The sequence below is a fragment of the Sitophilus oryzae genome, unplaced genomic scaffold, assembly GCF_002938485.1.
Source record: "Sitophilus oryzae breed Bouriz unplaced genomic scaffold, Soryzae_2.0 scaffold_966_pilon_pilon, whole genome shotgun sequence".
Classification (NCBI taxonomy): Eukaryota; Metazoa; Arthropoda; class Insecta; order Coleoptera; family Curculionidae; genus Sitophilus; species Sitophilus oryzae.
Genome location: NW_022147601.1, coordinates 717,822 through 733,634, shown reverse-complemented (window position 1 = coordinate 733,634; position 15,813 = coordinate 717,822). Strand labels below are relative to the sequence as shown.

Below are 15,813 nucleotides of genomic sequence, written 5' to 3'. Positions count from 1 at the left end.
ACGACGCGTCCCATCAATAAAAATTGGACAAATTTGCAAGTGGCCAATAAAATGAGTGGGCGGAGCGATTTGCGGTGTCGTACTCGTCAAGTCGACGTATAAAATATATTGCTGTTTATTTAAATGTTTTTTGTCCGCATTCCTTTCATAGACACAGATCCAGCAGACGAACTGTACATAATGAAAAAATTGGCGCCGGGAGGCACGTATAGCCGCCCATACTAAAATATGTTCATATCTCGAAAACTGCGACTTTGACTGATTTTGATGTTATTACAAATTTTGTTGCAAATATTATTGCTAATCTTAATTTGAAAACCGCGTTTTTCTAGCTACTGTAATTTTGGAGTGACGATTTTTTAAAATTTTTAACCCCCTCTCATACCCCCTTACCAACCCCCCACCCCCACCAAAAACTAACGGCCAGATTCTCGGGTGCCACAGTATTTTTGTGCCAAATTTGGTTAAAATCGGTTCAGCGGTTTTTGAGTTATCGTGTTACAGACGGCAGACAGACTGACAGACAGACAGACACCATGAAAATATTTTGTATTTAGGTCATTTATGACCCAAATAACTTTTGAGTTAAATTAAAATATCTCCTGTATTATATGTAACTACGTATATAAAATTATTTTTTTCTATTTTTTTTCAGAATCAAAGACTTTGTTTCCACTTCGCTCAACTAAACAAAAGAAGAAAATCCCTAAAAAATGTGGTGGTCTACACTAAAATGGTTGTTTTTCGGATTGTCCCTTGCCCTAATGAGCACCAACGTGAGCAAGGCGGCTCCATCTAGAGACGAGAATATGTACAGGGAACTCATGAAGCTCGACCAGTTGTACTCCTCAATCGCCAGACCTAGGTACATGTGATTTTTGACAGCTGCCGTGGCACATATTTACAGGGGCGCATATTTAAACAGTGCCGTGGCATATATTTTTCATAACTTAGCTGCTCGAAGAGATATTTATATTTTCGATAAATGTTTTGACTACGCCTATGGTGTATACTGCTTGTGATAGCGAGCAAAAAAAATGTTAACAAAAGGCACAAAACTAGTATCGACGTGTAGCACATAATAATAATCACAAAAATAATTATCAAATACAATAAGAAAACGCTAAAAAGGCAGAGTGGACTGTTTTTTAGCTATAAAACGTAATTCCCTGCTCTTTCTTGTCCTTGCGGCGTTTACACTTGGAAGCTGAACACACTACCAATAGTCCAAAACTATTAAAAATCGGCTCAAACCCGTATATAAGCGTTAAATATCCTTGTATATTTTATGAATAATTGGTATTAATCCTAAATCGGGCTCTAAATATAAGAGATTTTAAAATTCCTGTGCTTTACTAATACAAAAAAGCTTTTGATACATTTTCTTGTTGTTGGTTAAATATTATAAAGTTTAAATTTCAAAAGGCACATTAAAAAAAGAAGTACGAACTAACGAGTGCCATTTTTCTTGAATTCTCCAACAAATTAAATGAGTTTAATTTGAATTCCAGTGCCGAAGCTAGCTTAAAGCTATATTAAATTTATATTGTTGTTTGTTTAAACAAGTTGACTCTGAAAAACGGACAGAAGAATTTATATTGTGGGACTTTGAAGGAAAAAATATATAACAAACATCCGAGTAACATAGTTATTTTGTATATTTGTGTACGACAATTTTACACAAAGCAAATGAAGTTGTATTTGCCAAGAGTAAAAATAACGTTTCATTTTATTATATTATAACAAAAGCTTAAAATATTCTTTAAAATGGACGCGACATTCAAATTTCAAATACGGAATTTTTGGTTATATTTTCTTTGTTCTTAAATTTTATTTACTTTGAAAATGATAATTATTAAAAAAAATCTTAGACCATTTAATAAATAGAAATGTTTTTCAATAGAGACCTTGAAGCCAACATACGACACGTCAATAGACAGTATTTATTCAATAGAGAAATCGCCGAATCTTTTTTTTATAAAATAGTAGTAGAGTATTTTTAGAAATGTTTCCTAATGATATTTCATGTGAACTAGCTTGAGGAGTGTATCTATGCCTGCTGAAATTGGCCAGAAAGTACAGAGAGCGCTACAAATGCTGAGGTTGCAACAACTGGACGACCTGTATGCTCATAAGTCCAGACCGAGGTGAGCGCATGAAGAATCCATGTAATCTGAGGTCAATTTGAGCAATATTTATAAAAAAAGTCAAAAGTCAAAAGATGTCAGCTACAGTTCATGCCAAATAAACTTTTAATCACGTGATTAAGCTTGACCGGCACAGCGTTGCCTACTTTTATACATTTTCTTTTAATCAAACGTCCCATAACCAAACAAATACTATTTTTGCAATGACCTCCGATTTAGTGGAAATGTATATAGGAAAAACCAAACAATTTTATAAATTCGTCTAAAGAAGAGCTTTATATATAAAAATAATATAGTAGTTATCAGGTTACCAGAAAGGTATGCATTTGACATTCATGACGTATAATTTTGTTTGACATTTCCTGTATAGACTTTGTATTTTTTTAACAAATCTTCAGACTGGATCAAATATAAGAAATATGTAATAAAAAACCAATGCTTATACTAGTTGTTTCTGAAAAGTGGTTCACCTCTATAACTTTTTTATTTTTCAGACATATCATATTTTTTATAACATATCATATGGTAGCTTTTGACGTTTTCGCTTTAAAAAATCGTACTTTAAATTTCAATCTAAAGTGCCATGGCTGTGTTAAAAACACTAATTTTTAATCAAGAAGCCTTGGAAAAATAGAATTGATCGTCTAATGTTTTTCGTGTCTTGTCCTGACCGGTTAAAAGATGCCCTAATTGTTTCTTTAATCATATCTCAATTTTTTGAAACGGAACAAGGGTTGGTCATTAGCAGATTTGGAAAAAGCATTTTTTACGAATAATTTGATACCACACACTTGGTATTTCGAGTCAAATTGTCGTCATGAACCACATGTTATAGTCCGTAAAACGAATAACTTTGAATTTGACAGTTCCCGCTGGCTTTTTTAGTGTTTATTTTATTAGGTTAGCAACTTGCGGCCATGCTGACGCAATGCCGTCTCTAATAGAACAGCCTCTCAGCGAGATTTATGACGTCACGCTAGTTAGATACTACGGATTAATAAATATGTTTTAGAATACATGGAAAACATAATTATTCCTCGTATTTTTGGTTTGTATTTGAAAAACAAACATTGATTTTAAAATACAAACAAAAAATACGAGGAATAGTTATGTTTTCCATGTATTCTAACACATATTTATTAATCCATAGTATCTAACTAGCGTGACGTCATAAATCCCGCTGCGAGGCTGTTCTATTAGAGACGGCATTGGTCTGATATTTAGAAATGTCAAAAGCTGATGACATTTTACTTTTGACAATTATGACATTTCGTGTTGATTTTTGGTAGAAGAGGAAGAACTATCACTTGTTTTATTATTTTCCTTTTCTATTTCACGAAAATAAAAAGAGTTACCTATCTGATTCGTTCAGGCATTCAATTTAAAGAATATCAGTAACTTTTTTGACAGATGGATTTTATATTTGCCGTGTTGGTAAGAAATAACGGTGAAAATTCAAAGTTATTCATTTTATAGACTATACAATTTCAAACGAACCATATTATGCGAAAATGTCAAAAGTTGACATATGATATATCATTCTATTCAGAGTGTCATTTTCTATCGAATAAAATAATTGAATACGTCAATCTATCCTGATTTATGTTAAATTCTAACCTACCAAATCTCCTTTTTGATCTGAAAAAATAAAGAAGTTATAGAGGTGGACCACTTTTGAGAAACACCCGGTATAGTTTTAATAATATCTAATCGATAAAGGAGATCGATATAATTACAGGAAACATCGTAATTTTATAAAAAGAATGAACTGAAAAAACTTTATAAACGTTTTCAAAAACATTTTTATCCGGCCAAAAAAAAATGTCCTGCATATTTGGTCCATACTATTTACCTTTAAAAATACAATTCTACCATTGATACGTATCACTAGTTCCTAGTCAAAAAGCCAACTGAAAAGACTCGAATGCAAAATTATTTCCCATGTGAGTACGCACACTGCAACGCGCCAAAACGCGGGAGACGGAAAAAAGTTGCTAGAGAAGTCTCCCGACTTCTTGACGGAAATTCCGCGGCGCGCTTCTGCGCTGCGCGCTCTGATGTGCGTTCGTCCATTTAAATACATGGCAAGCAGACAAAAGAAATTTCCACATGGCGCCGCGCCGCGTCGCGCTGCGGTCTAGTGGGCGACAACCTTAAAAGTGCATGCGTTCTCAATAGGCAGTGTTGTCATTCTGTTCCCTTATAAGTAACTGTCCAGTTAACAACCTGTATATGGATAGTAAGTGACTTATTTAATGTATTTTTTTTTGTTTTGCATTTTTATAGGTTTGGTAAACGAGGTGATGGTCATAACTTGCCGGCAGCTGACTACGAAACCAACCAAATTCAGGTAAAAAACTCATTTTGTTAATAAAAACTCAATTTCAGTAAAGTTATAGACCGAGAGCTGGCTACATAAAAACCCTTATCATCGTTACATGGCTAATTTTTTGTGTGAAGTATCTTTTTGTGTAGCCATTGTGAAATAGTCATGTCTGCCAGCGCGATCACGGGGCTTAAAGCGGGAGCGGCCAATCGAAAGGGTGAAATTTTGACACTAAAAATATTATAAGGTACACGAGTTATAATTGCCAAATAACTTTTATTTATTATTAAGAAACGTGTAAAATTGTTGACAGACATTTTTCTCGTGGCTGAAATGCCGGCAGACAACGCGAAAGAGGCATAGAATTTTGACAGAAGAAAATCATCGCATACATGCATGTCGGTTGGTGGAATGTCATGTTTATTGTTAATTAATTTAAAAAGCCGTATGCAAAAGGGCAGACAAAAAAATCGTTGTTGAAATAATAAAAAGATATATTTATAATATTATCGTATATTATATGATTTATCTATACTTAAATTAATGAGGCGGCCAGCGTTCCCTGAATAAAGCGCTAGGGTAATATCGCGCTTTTGATTGATTGAGCTACGATCTTTTATAGAAAAAACTATTATAATGATTTTTTTTATACATTTATACTAATCGTTTTGAATGCACGATAATATGCATATATTTTACACCTGGTACATTAAACAACAGCATTATACAATATATTACGCAGTATACATTGTGGTTCGCACATCACACTGAAAAAAGAAAGATTCTATTGTACAGCCGCGTTACAATCAACGTCATTTTTGCTCATTGTTGATCGACTGGGTGTGAAAATTATTTTCATATATGCAAATACGACCTGGAAATTATTGTTTTCGATTTAATAGTGGTTTTGTTTCAAGCCAACTGTTAACAGAAGGGTTGGAAATGCAACGCTGGTTCAAATCAGAGCAAAAACCGCTTGTTTTTTTTTATAATAACTTTTTCTTGTTTTTTTTTAGTAAATAATTCTACATATTTTACTAAATAAAATTAGTAAATATGGAATTTTCAAGGGATAGAACACTATAGAGAAATCTTTGTTGTCAATTCCAATGAATTGAATCCATGCTGAATTTTAATATACAGGGTGTCAAAAATACAGGGTTGTTCACCACATACGACACGGAGTATTGTAGCTAAACGATTAGATTTTTACAAATTGTAAGTTTTGGGTTCGATGAAGGACTATTAGAGCTACAATTTAAAAATATTTTTACAAGATACAGAGTGTCCCAAATAAATAAAAAATATCAAAGTTGTATTTTTTTAAATGGAACACCCTGTATATTATTACATTTTTAGTTTCTACGATTAAAATAAAGGTAAATTTGATTAAGATTTATTATACTTAAACCTTACCGTTTTTGAAATATTTTCAATTTTGTGAAATTGCAGTAAAATTTTAAGGCTTCATTTCTCCAAGGGTATCAAAGTTTTTAATACTAAATATTTACTGAAGTTTATTTACTGATCAGTTATTGTGTTGCAATAATAAAAATAATATTACCTTATACAGAGTGTCTAAAAATTTATTTTAAATAATTATTAGCTTCAAACGGCAATAACTTGTTTAATTTAAATGGAACACCCTGTATATTTTACGAGAATCAGATGCACAATTTAATTGTCTATCAAATTATATTATACCATTTTTTACCTATCCCTTTAAGTTTCCGTAGAAAATACATTTACTTGTAATTTGGAACTTATTTATCAATATACCCATGGACTATTGACATTTTAGATTATTTTTAAAGATTTACCAAATTTTTAAAGAGTATAGATACTAATATTGTCGATATTATTCGTTTATTTCATTAAAAAATAAAAAAAAAACTGTTTAAATATTTGTTAAAGAGGACCAATTAATATGATTCCAGTATTCAAACTACATTAACTGACTGTTTGCATTGATTAATAATAATTGCTCCAAATACTAAAAAACTGAATTTTGTATGGGCATTAGACAGTGTGATAAAAAGTAACACCTTAAAAATGATATTTCATTTTTTAATAAATACTTATTTATAACAACAAAGACTTTATTTATAATAATTTATTAACAAACACAATTAAGTATGTCATTAATTAGTATATGGGGGGAAATAATGGTGTTATATTTAATTAATGGTATACTCTTTTATAAAGATTTAAATAGTTTTCTTTTTGCATACAAATGGGCTAGTAATATTATCGTTTTGCTAAAAACTATATTATTACTAGTCTGTACATTTTGTACATTTGTTGCTTTAAAAACAATCTAAAATGTCAATATTCCATGGATATACTGATAAATGAGGTCTAAATTATAAGAAAATGCATTTTCTACAAAAACTTGAAGGGATAGGTAAAAAATGGTATAATACAATTTGATAGACAATTTAATTGTGAATTTGATTCTCCTAAAATATACAGGGCATTCCATTTAAATTAAAAAAGTTATTGCCGTTTGAAGCTAATGATTATTTAAAATAAATTTTTAGACACTCTGTATAAGGTAGTATTATTTTTATTATTGCAACACAATAACCGATCAATAAATAAACTTCATTAAATATTTAGTATTAAAAACATTGATACCCTTGGAGAAATGAAGCTTTAAAATTTTTACTGCAATTTCACAAAATTGAAAATATTTCAAAAACGGTAAGGTTTAAGTATAATAAACCTTAATCAAATTTACCTTTATTTTAATCGTAGAAACTAAAAATTTAATAATATACAGGGTGTTCCATTTAAAAAAATACAACTTTGATATTTTTTACTTATTTGGGACACTCTGTATCTTGTAAAAATATTTTTAAATTGTAGCTCTAATAGTCCTTCAACGAACCCCAAACTTACAATTTGTAAAAATCTCATCGTTTAGCTACAATACTCCGTGTCGTATGTGGTGAACAACCCTGTATAGTGTATCTAACTTCAGTGGATGATTCTACAGATAAAAATAAAACAAAAAGTTCCTATGAACATATGCCCTAAAATTCTTCCCTCGAAAGCATTAGCAAGAACCTCTATGGAGGGTTTCACTCTCCAAGTTACAATTTGATCAGAAGAGGACCAAAGTGACAACCATAATTAGACAACCGTATATTGAAAACTTTCAGTGTATTCCCCGTAAATAAATAAAATTTCTCGAGCAAATCGAAGTGATTGAAAAAAGAAATTATTAGAGAAAAAAAATGATTGTGATATGTCTCTTATTAGAATCGTAAAATCTCTCTGGTTTAATGTATTCATTCGAGAGTGAAATGCACTTGAAATGCATCTGTTCGCTGCACATTCTACTTTTGACCACATTTTATACGATACTAGAAAATGTTTACACAAGGAGATTAATTAAATCCAGTCATATTGTTGCAATAATTCGAATGATAGATATTTTAGCGATTGGAGAAGTGCGTATAATACGTAAAAAATTGCGTTTCACATACTATTTCTGTTGCGAGTTTTTAAAATTACCAACTAGCATTAAAAAATATAAACAACTATTTATTAGTAGTATTATTTTGTAAGATTTTTTATATTTTAAACCATCGTTATAACAAAACATCATCATTTCCAGAGTATTCAACCACTTTCAATTGTGGTGTAGCCTCCCTTCATTATTTTACATTATACCGGGTGTTGCATCGTCGGACGGGACATAGGAAATCCCATGTAAATTTTAATGGGGTCGATTATTGACTTCCCTAATTATTTTAGAGAATAATTCTATTTAGGTTTATTGAAGAGCACTAAAACCGACATTCAAAAGAATAACTTTAGATATTTTTTATTAGCTCGTTTACGAGTTAATTACAGTTGAGGGTTGGAACCTTTGGTGTTAAACAGCAAAATAAAAACACTAAATCACCACAATACACCAAAACACTTTTACTTTTACACTGGACGCGCGTTTCGCTAACCATGTTAGCATCATCAGCAGATGATTATAAAACAGTTTTGTTTATTTTTTGATTATAAAACAGTTTTTGTAATATATTTATATGTTGTTGAGTTTTGCAACATGCAATCATGCTGAGTGCAACAAATATGCTTTTTGTACATGTTGTAGAATGTAGTAGAATGTTTAGGAGGGGAGTTAATCACCGCGACCTTATAGATCTATTGTGTGTTCCCCTTTCTTGAGTTATAACGAGTTATAACTCATCATACAGTCTCAGGGCTTTAAGAAAAGCCAGTATCTGAGACGGCTCCACAGAGGCCAGCTCTCCATCCTCGACATCAGAAGTACCAAGGGTAAAAAATGGAACAATACAATATGATAGACCATTACATTGTGCATCTGATTCACGTAAAATATATAGGGTGTTCCGTTTAAATTAAACAAATTATTGCCGTTTAAAGCTAGTAATTACTTAATATACATTTTTGGACACTCTGTATAAGGTAGTAAAATTTTTATTATTGCAACACAATATCTGATCAATAAATAATCTTCAGTAAATATTTAGTATTAAAAACTTTGATACCCTTGGGGAAATAAAGCCTTAAATTTTTTACTGCAATTTTATAAAATTGAAAATATTTCAAAAACCGTAAGGTTTAAGTGTGATAAACCTTAATCAAATTTACCTTTATTTCAATCGTAGAATCCAAAAATAGAATAATATACAGGGTGTTCCATTTAAAAAAATACAACTATAATATTTTTTATTTATTTGGGACCCTCAGTATCTTGTAAAAATATTTTTAAATTGTAGCTCTAATAGTCCTTCAACGAACCCAAAACTTACAATTTGTAAAAATCTCATCGTTTAGCTACAATACTCCGTGTCGTATGTGGTGAACAACCCTGTATATAAACATTATTTTAAATAAGATATTAATATTAATTACTGTAACAAGTGGGAAAATAAAATTGCGAACACAACATTGCGGTCATCAGCACGATAATGACATTAAACGCATTATCTACACCGTTATAAATTTTCGCGATTTCTTTGTTTATAATCGGCTAAGTTGGATAACGATTTAACTCTCACCTAAACTTTTACTTTCCGTGGCTCTAAAATCGGCAATTTGCACGAAATCGGCGACAAAGAAACACAAAAAACACACAGGTAAACACTTTGTGGTCGATAATTTTACTCTACGGCGATTTGGAAGAGTGAAAGTGTATATACGGTGGCGTTTAAAACAAACTAGAAAAAAAAGCAAAAAGAAAAATTTAAAAGTTTATCAAACTAGCTTTCTAATGGTCTATGGCTTAGAATTTTGTTAAAATATTTTTTGCGTGTGTTTTGCAGTTGCCTAAAATAAATGACGGCGTCAGAGTGGGCTTGGAATGCTCTGACATTCAATAAAACATTTTTTTAAACGTCACAAAAGTATTAATTTTTGCGACGTGATTGACAATATAAAAAAGTCATTTTAACGCCTAGGCATAAAAGTAAAGCACTTTTACGCCGAAGCATAAAAGTACGAAAATACAGGGTTGTTCACCACATACGACACGGAGTATTGTAGCTAAACGATTAGATTTTTACAAATTGTAAGTTTTGGGTTCGTTGCAGGACTATTAGAGCTACAATTTAAAAATATTTTTACAAGATACAGAGTGTCCCAAATAAATAAAAAATATCAAAGTTGTATTTTTTTAAATGGAACACCCTGTATATTATTACATTTTTAGTTTCTACGATCAAAATAAAGGTAAATTTGATTAAGGTTTATCACACTTAAACCTGACCGTTTTTGAAATATTTTCAATTTTGTGAAATTGCAGTAAAAATTTTAAGGCTTCATTTCTCCAAGGGTATCAAAGTTTTTAATACTAAATATTTACTGAACTTTATTTATTGATCAGTTATTTTGTTGCAATAATAAAAATAATACTACCTTATACAGAGTGCCTAAAAATTTATTTTAAATAATTATTAGCTTCAAACGGCAACAACTTGTTTAATTTAAATGGAACACCCTCTATATTATACGAGAATCAGATGCACAATTTAATTGTCTATCAAATTATATTATACCATTTTTACCTATCTCTTTAAGTTTCCGTAGAAAATGCATTTTCTTGTAATTTAGAACTTATTTATCAATATACCCATGGACTATTGACATTTTAGATTATTTTTAAAGATGTACCAAATTTCTAAAGAGTACAGATACTAATATTGCCGATATAATTTGTTTATTTCATTAAAAAATAAAAAAACTGTTGGATCAATTAATATGATTCCAGTATTCAAACTACATTAACTGACTGTTTGCGTTGATTAATAATAATTGCTCCAAATACTCAAAAACTGAATTTTGTATGGGTATTAGACAGTGTGATAAAAAGTAACACCTTAAAATGATATTTCATTTTTTAATAAATACTTATTTATAACAACAGAGACTTTAATTTTGATAACTTATTATTATATTGATTTCTGACTCAAATCCACATTTATTTAAAATAATTTATTAACGAACACAATTAAGTATGTGATTAACTAGTATATGGGCGGAAATAATGGTGTTATATTTAATTAATGGTAGGTATACTCTTTTATAAAGATTTAAATAGTTTTCTTTTTGCATACAAATGGGCTAGTAATATTATCGTCTTGCTGAAAACGATAATATTACTAGCCTGTACATTTTGTACATTTGTTGCTTTAAAAACAATCTAAAATGTCAATATTCCATGGATATATTGATAAATGAGGTCTAAATTATAAGAAAATGCATTTTCTACGAAAACTTGAAGGGATAGGTAAAAAATGGTATAATACAATTTGATAGACAATTTAATTGTGCATCTGATTCTCCTAAAATATACAGGGCATTCCATTTAAATTAAAGAAGTTATTGCCGTTTGAAGCTAATAATTATTTAAAATAAATTTTTAGACACTCTGTATAAGGTAGTATTATTTTTATTATTGCAACACAATAAATGATCAATAAATAAACTTCAGTAAATATTTAGTATTAAAAACATTGATACCCTTGGAGAAATGAAGCCTTAAAATTTTTACTGTAATTTCACAAAATTGAAAATATTTCAAAAACGGTAAGGTTTAAGTATAATAAACCTTAATCAAATTTACCTTTATTTTAATCGTAGAAACTAAAAATGTAATAATATACAGGGTGTTCCATTTAAAAAAATACAACTTTAATATTTTTTATTTATTTGGGACACTCTGTATCTTGTAAAAATATTTTTAAATTGTAGCTCTAATAGTCCTTCAACGAACCCAAAACTTAAAATTTGTAAAAATCTCATCGTTTAGCTACAATACTCCGTGTCGTATGTAGTGAACAACCCTGTATAATAATTACATACAAGGTATGATATTTAAATATTTTTATATTATTTAGAACGTTTGAAATTATTTAAAAATTATTTGTGGCGTTTGAAAAAAAAACAGCATGTTCTATTCGGAGTAAAAATGACTTAAATGTCAAACGTACAGTCTCGTCAAAAAAAGTATCATTTTTACTCCTAATAAAACAATATACTATTATTTTCTTGGCATGTTTATAGGTGGCGGCATTTTCTCTATCGATGACATTTAATCTTTTTGAAACAATTGTCAATAGTATAGAAGTGGGACACCCACAATTACCTGAGACGAACCAAACCAAATGACTGGGTTGTATGTAGTTTATGCTTAAAGGTCATCGATGATCCAATTAAGCTGAAGTTACGGGTGGTCTAAAAAAGTGAAAAGACAAAAGAAAAAAGAAAACTAGGTATAATAAGTACTTTCACTGTAAATTCATGGTTACGACCATATCAAATCAAGGTCTACCGAAATCTATAGCGAAACAAATATTTTTTCGGAGAAAAAATTAAATATCTACCATCAAAAAATCTAAATTATGGCTCACCAGAAATAAAATGGGTCTTAAAATGAATTTAACAAAAACTAAAGTGATGTACAAGTGTCAATTGACCTAATTGCCTAATTATTTTTTATCACAATTTAATATTCTATATTATTATTTATCTGCATAATTAAAGAATTTTGAAAGAAAAAGACAACAAGAAATCAACATTCTATATTAGTATTACCAAGAATTCTTACATCCTACAACAGTTATTTTTAATTCTTTTAATTGTAAGTCCAAGTTTCGCTAAAAGAAAGCGCAACAATTTTAATAAGAACTTCCCTTGAAAACTCTCGCTGAAAAGCGACATAATACAGAAAAAAAGAAAAACAAAAAAGGAGAATAACGCCGAATTGAATATTCAAAAAGCGTATGTCCTGCCTACTTGATGGAAACTTGAAGGACTAACTAATGGCTTTTAAGTGGGTCTAGCAGCATTATCAAAGACTTTTTGACACCTACAATGGAATTTCTCAGTTTTTAACTAACTTTATATAATATCCTTCAGCAGGGTTATGCATTTTTATATTTTAGATTGTGTTTTTCTTTGATTTAAGTAAAATTTTATATGAAATGGACCAGTTTCTGCATTACTGAGATATGTTCATAATTTTCGAATAACAAAAATTTTATTTTTACCGTAACCACCGCAAAAACAAGGCCGGACAGCTTATTCGTGACGTCATCAACTGGAGGCCTAAACTTTGATTGCATTTTGTACGTATATAATGGACATAAACTTTAATTGCACCGAATTTGTAATAAATAACAATTAAACATTAAATTTAAAAAACTTCAAATTGATATCCCGTCTCACAATATCCATCGTCATTGTATTTATTTATGCTGTAAGTTTGTCTAAGTTTTTTTTATTTCCTTTTCCAAGTCTATCATGTTTTTACAACAGTAGTTTTTCAGACGTGTATTTCTAATAGAATTTATAACAATTTTTACAACAACTCAGCATTATAAATAGCACTTTGCGGAAATTTTAATAATGGTGTTATTACTTCTAATGTAATCCAAAGATATTTTTGATAAAAATATTTTTTTATTATGAATTTTGGGAAACTCCTCGTGGCTTTGCAAAACTTTGTTAAAAATTATATATTCAAATAAAACTATATTACTTATTTCATCTTTTGGAAACCCAAAACTGCATTTAGTAAGGTTTTTTATAAGTGAATTTTGTTCAATATCAGTGTTGTCAATATAACAGCAATATCCTTCTAAATAAGCAATAACAGGCCTTTCTTCCTACACACTTTCGATATCTTGTTCAGAAATAGTAATGTCGATGTTAAACCAATCTGATTCCATATGGTATTTGTTTCGCGTGGTATTTCTTTAGACAAGGTATTGTCACAAATTACCTATAACAGATGCGAAAGAAAGCGACTGCATCGGAAACCGTTCGGCAAACCCGACACGCTTATTGAGTGGTGTAAATACACCAGTCGTTTAGTGCGTGGTTATATGTTTCTTTTTAAAAACGCGTGTTGGATTTTTGTTGAACTTTTGAACTGTTATTTCTAAGTTTTGGTAATTTGTATATCTTATTTAAAATGGGATACAAATGTGTTTATTTATAAGGAAAAATAAGATATTTATAGTATAAAAAATTAATTTATTTAACAAAATTTAATTAAAAATGTGACAAAATAGTTACCTTTCTATTGGTTCTATCGGACTTTTTTCGACTATATAAATCTTTATTTGTAAACTTTAATACATCAAATATTTTCAATTTAATAAATCATTTAATGATGTAAATAAGAGGAAATTTCTCACATGGGTGGTCAAATTTTATAGTTTTCATATATCAAACAGCCTCTGAGAAATGTTTTCAACTCAAAATGCCTTTAATTATGTTTGACTACATCATTAAAAAGGGCCTTCAAATACATCAATGTGACATTTGTCTAAAATTTGCAAAAGAATCCGAATCTCTGGATAACTCGAAATTATTTACCCATTTAAAAGCCTTTGATCATGAAAGTGGAAAAATTTGTTCATTTTATTTACAGGCTGGAAAAATTATTTATATTAAATTTTGATGAGTTTTGCACTGAAGAAAACATTCAGAGGCTGTTTGATATAATGGAAACTATAGAATTTGACCAACCATGTGAGAAATTTCCTCTTATTTACATCATTAAATTATTTATTAGATTGAAAATATTTTATGCATTAAAGTTTACAAATAAAGATTTATATAGTCGAAAAAAGTCCGATAGAGGCAATAGAAAAGTAACAATTTTGTCAAAACTTTAATTAAATTTTGTTAAATAAATTAATTTTTTATACTATAAATATCTTTTTTTTCCTAATCTCCTACGAACTGATATAATATGACGAGTAATCTATTAAATTACTGTGAGATTATATGCCTCGATAACATATTGATGCAGATTATTTTCACCCAAACAAATAATAACCCAAACTATACATTGATGCGGATTGTCTATGAACTCTTTCTGAAGGTCACAGAAACCTGAACGCGGAATTCGGTGTTCTTTCGCATCTGTTATAGCTAATTTGTGGTATTGTCATCATAAAATCATAAAAAGCATCGATTTTTATAGAACCAAAACAAGTAGATTTTAGGGACATTAATGACTGAATCCTAAGATTCTTTTCGCCTTCATATAAATGTCGAACACAAATACTGTACTGACCCCAGCTACTTTTTCTGAATAGAACTTTGTTCACCCTTCTATTATCGATTATACGAGGCATGTTTTTTAAGTAAGTACCGTTTTGCGATTCCGCCGCCGCCGCGCTACGGTCGGCGTTCCGCGCATGCGCGCTGGTTACCTACATCTCTTGTCTATGCACACACGCCAGAACAGTCTGATTCTTCATTGTATACGTTGTTTATTGAGTGTTTAAGATGCCTCCGACAATCGTGAGCCCCACCGATTGTGAAGTACGGGCTGTCATACGATTTCTTAGTGTTAAAGGCGTAAAACCGATCGATATTCATCGTGAGATCTGTGAAGTTTACGGACAAAACATTATGAGTGATGGAATGGTAAGGAAATGGGTGAGAGCATTTAAAGATGGCCGCACAAATGTGCATGATGAAGAACGGAGTGGGCGTCCTTCGGTCGTTAATGAAGATTCGGTGCAGAAAGTGGACAAAGAGGTGAAAGAAAACAGACGCTTTACAATTTCATCATTGTGCGACTACTTTCCTCAATGTCTCGTAGTGTTTTGTATCGCATTGTGACCGAGAACTTGAATTACCGGAAATTGTGTTCACGTTGGGTTCCGAAAATGTTGACGGATTTGCACAAAACCCAACGTTTAGGCAGTGCATTGACTTTCCTTGAGCAGTACTACAATGAAGGTGAAGATTTTTTAGGCAAAATTGTTACTGGTGACGAAACATGGGTGGCCTACGTCACACCAGAATCGAAACAACAGTCCATGGAATGGCGAC

The 15,813-nt window shown here is 30.5% G+C and overlaps 1 protein-coding gene across 1 annotated transcript in view; it reads left to right on the top strand.

Annotated features, from left to right (window-relative positions):
* The first annotated feature begins 661 nt into the window (after positions 1 to 661).
* The window catches only part of LOC115891120, a 31,106-nt gene continuing 15,954 nt past the window's right edge, over positions 662 to 15,813 (top strand). The window contains exons 1-3 of the mRNA XM_030911509.1: positions 662 to 865; positions 2,037 to 2,147; positions 4,434 to 4,497. Coding sequence (XP_030767369.1) covers positions 714 to 865; positions 2,037 to 2,147; positions 4,434 to 4,497 — 327 coding nt within the window. The 5' untranslated portion in view covers positions 662 to 713. The remainder of the gene's footprint in view (positions 866 to 2,036; positions 2,148 to 4,433; positions 4,498 to 15,813) is intronic.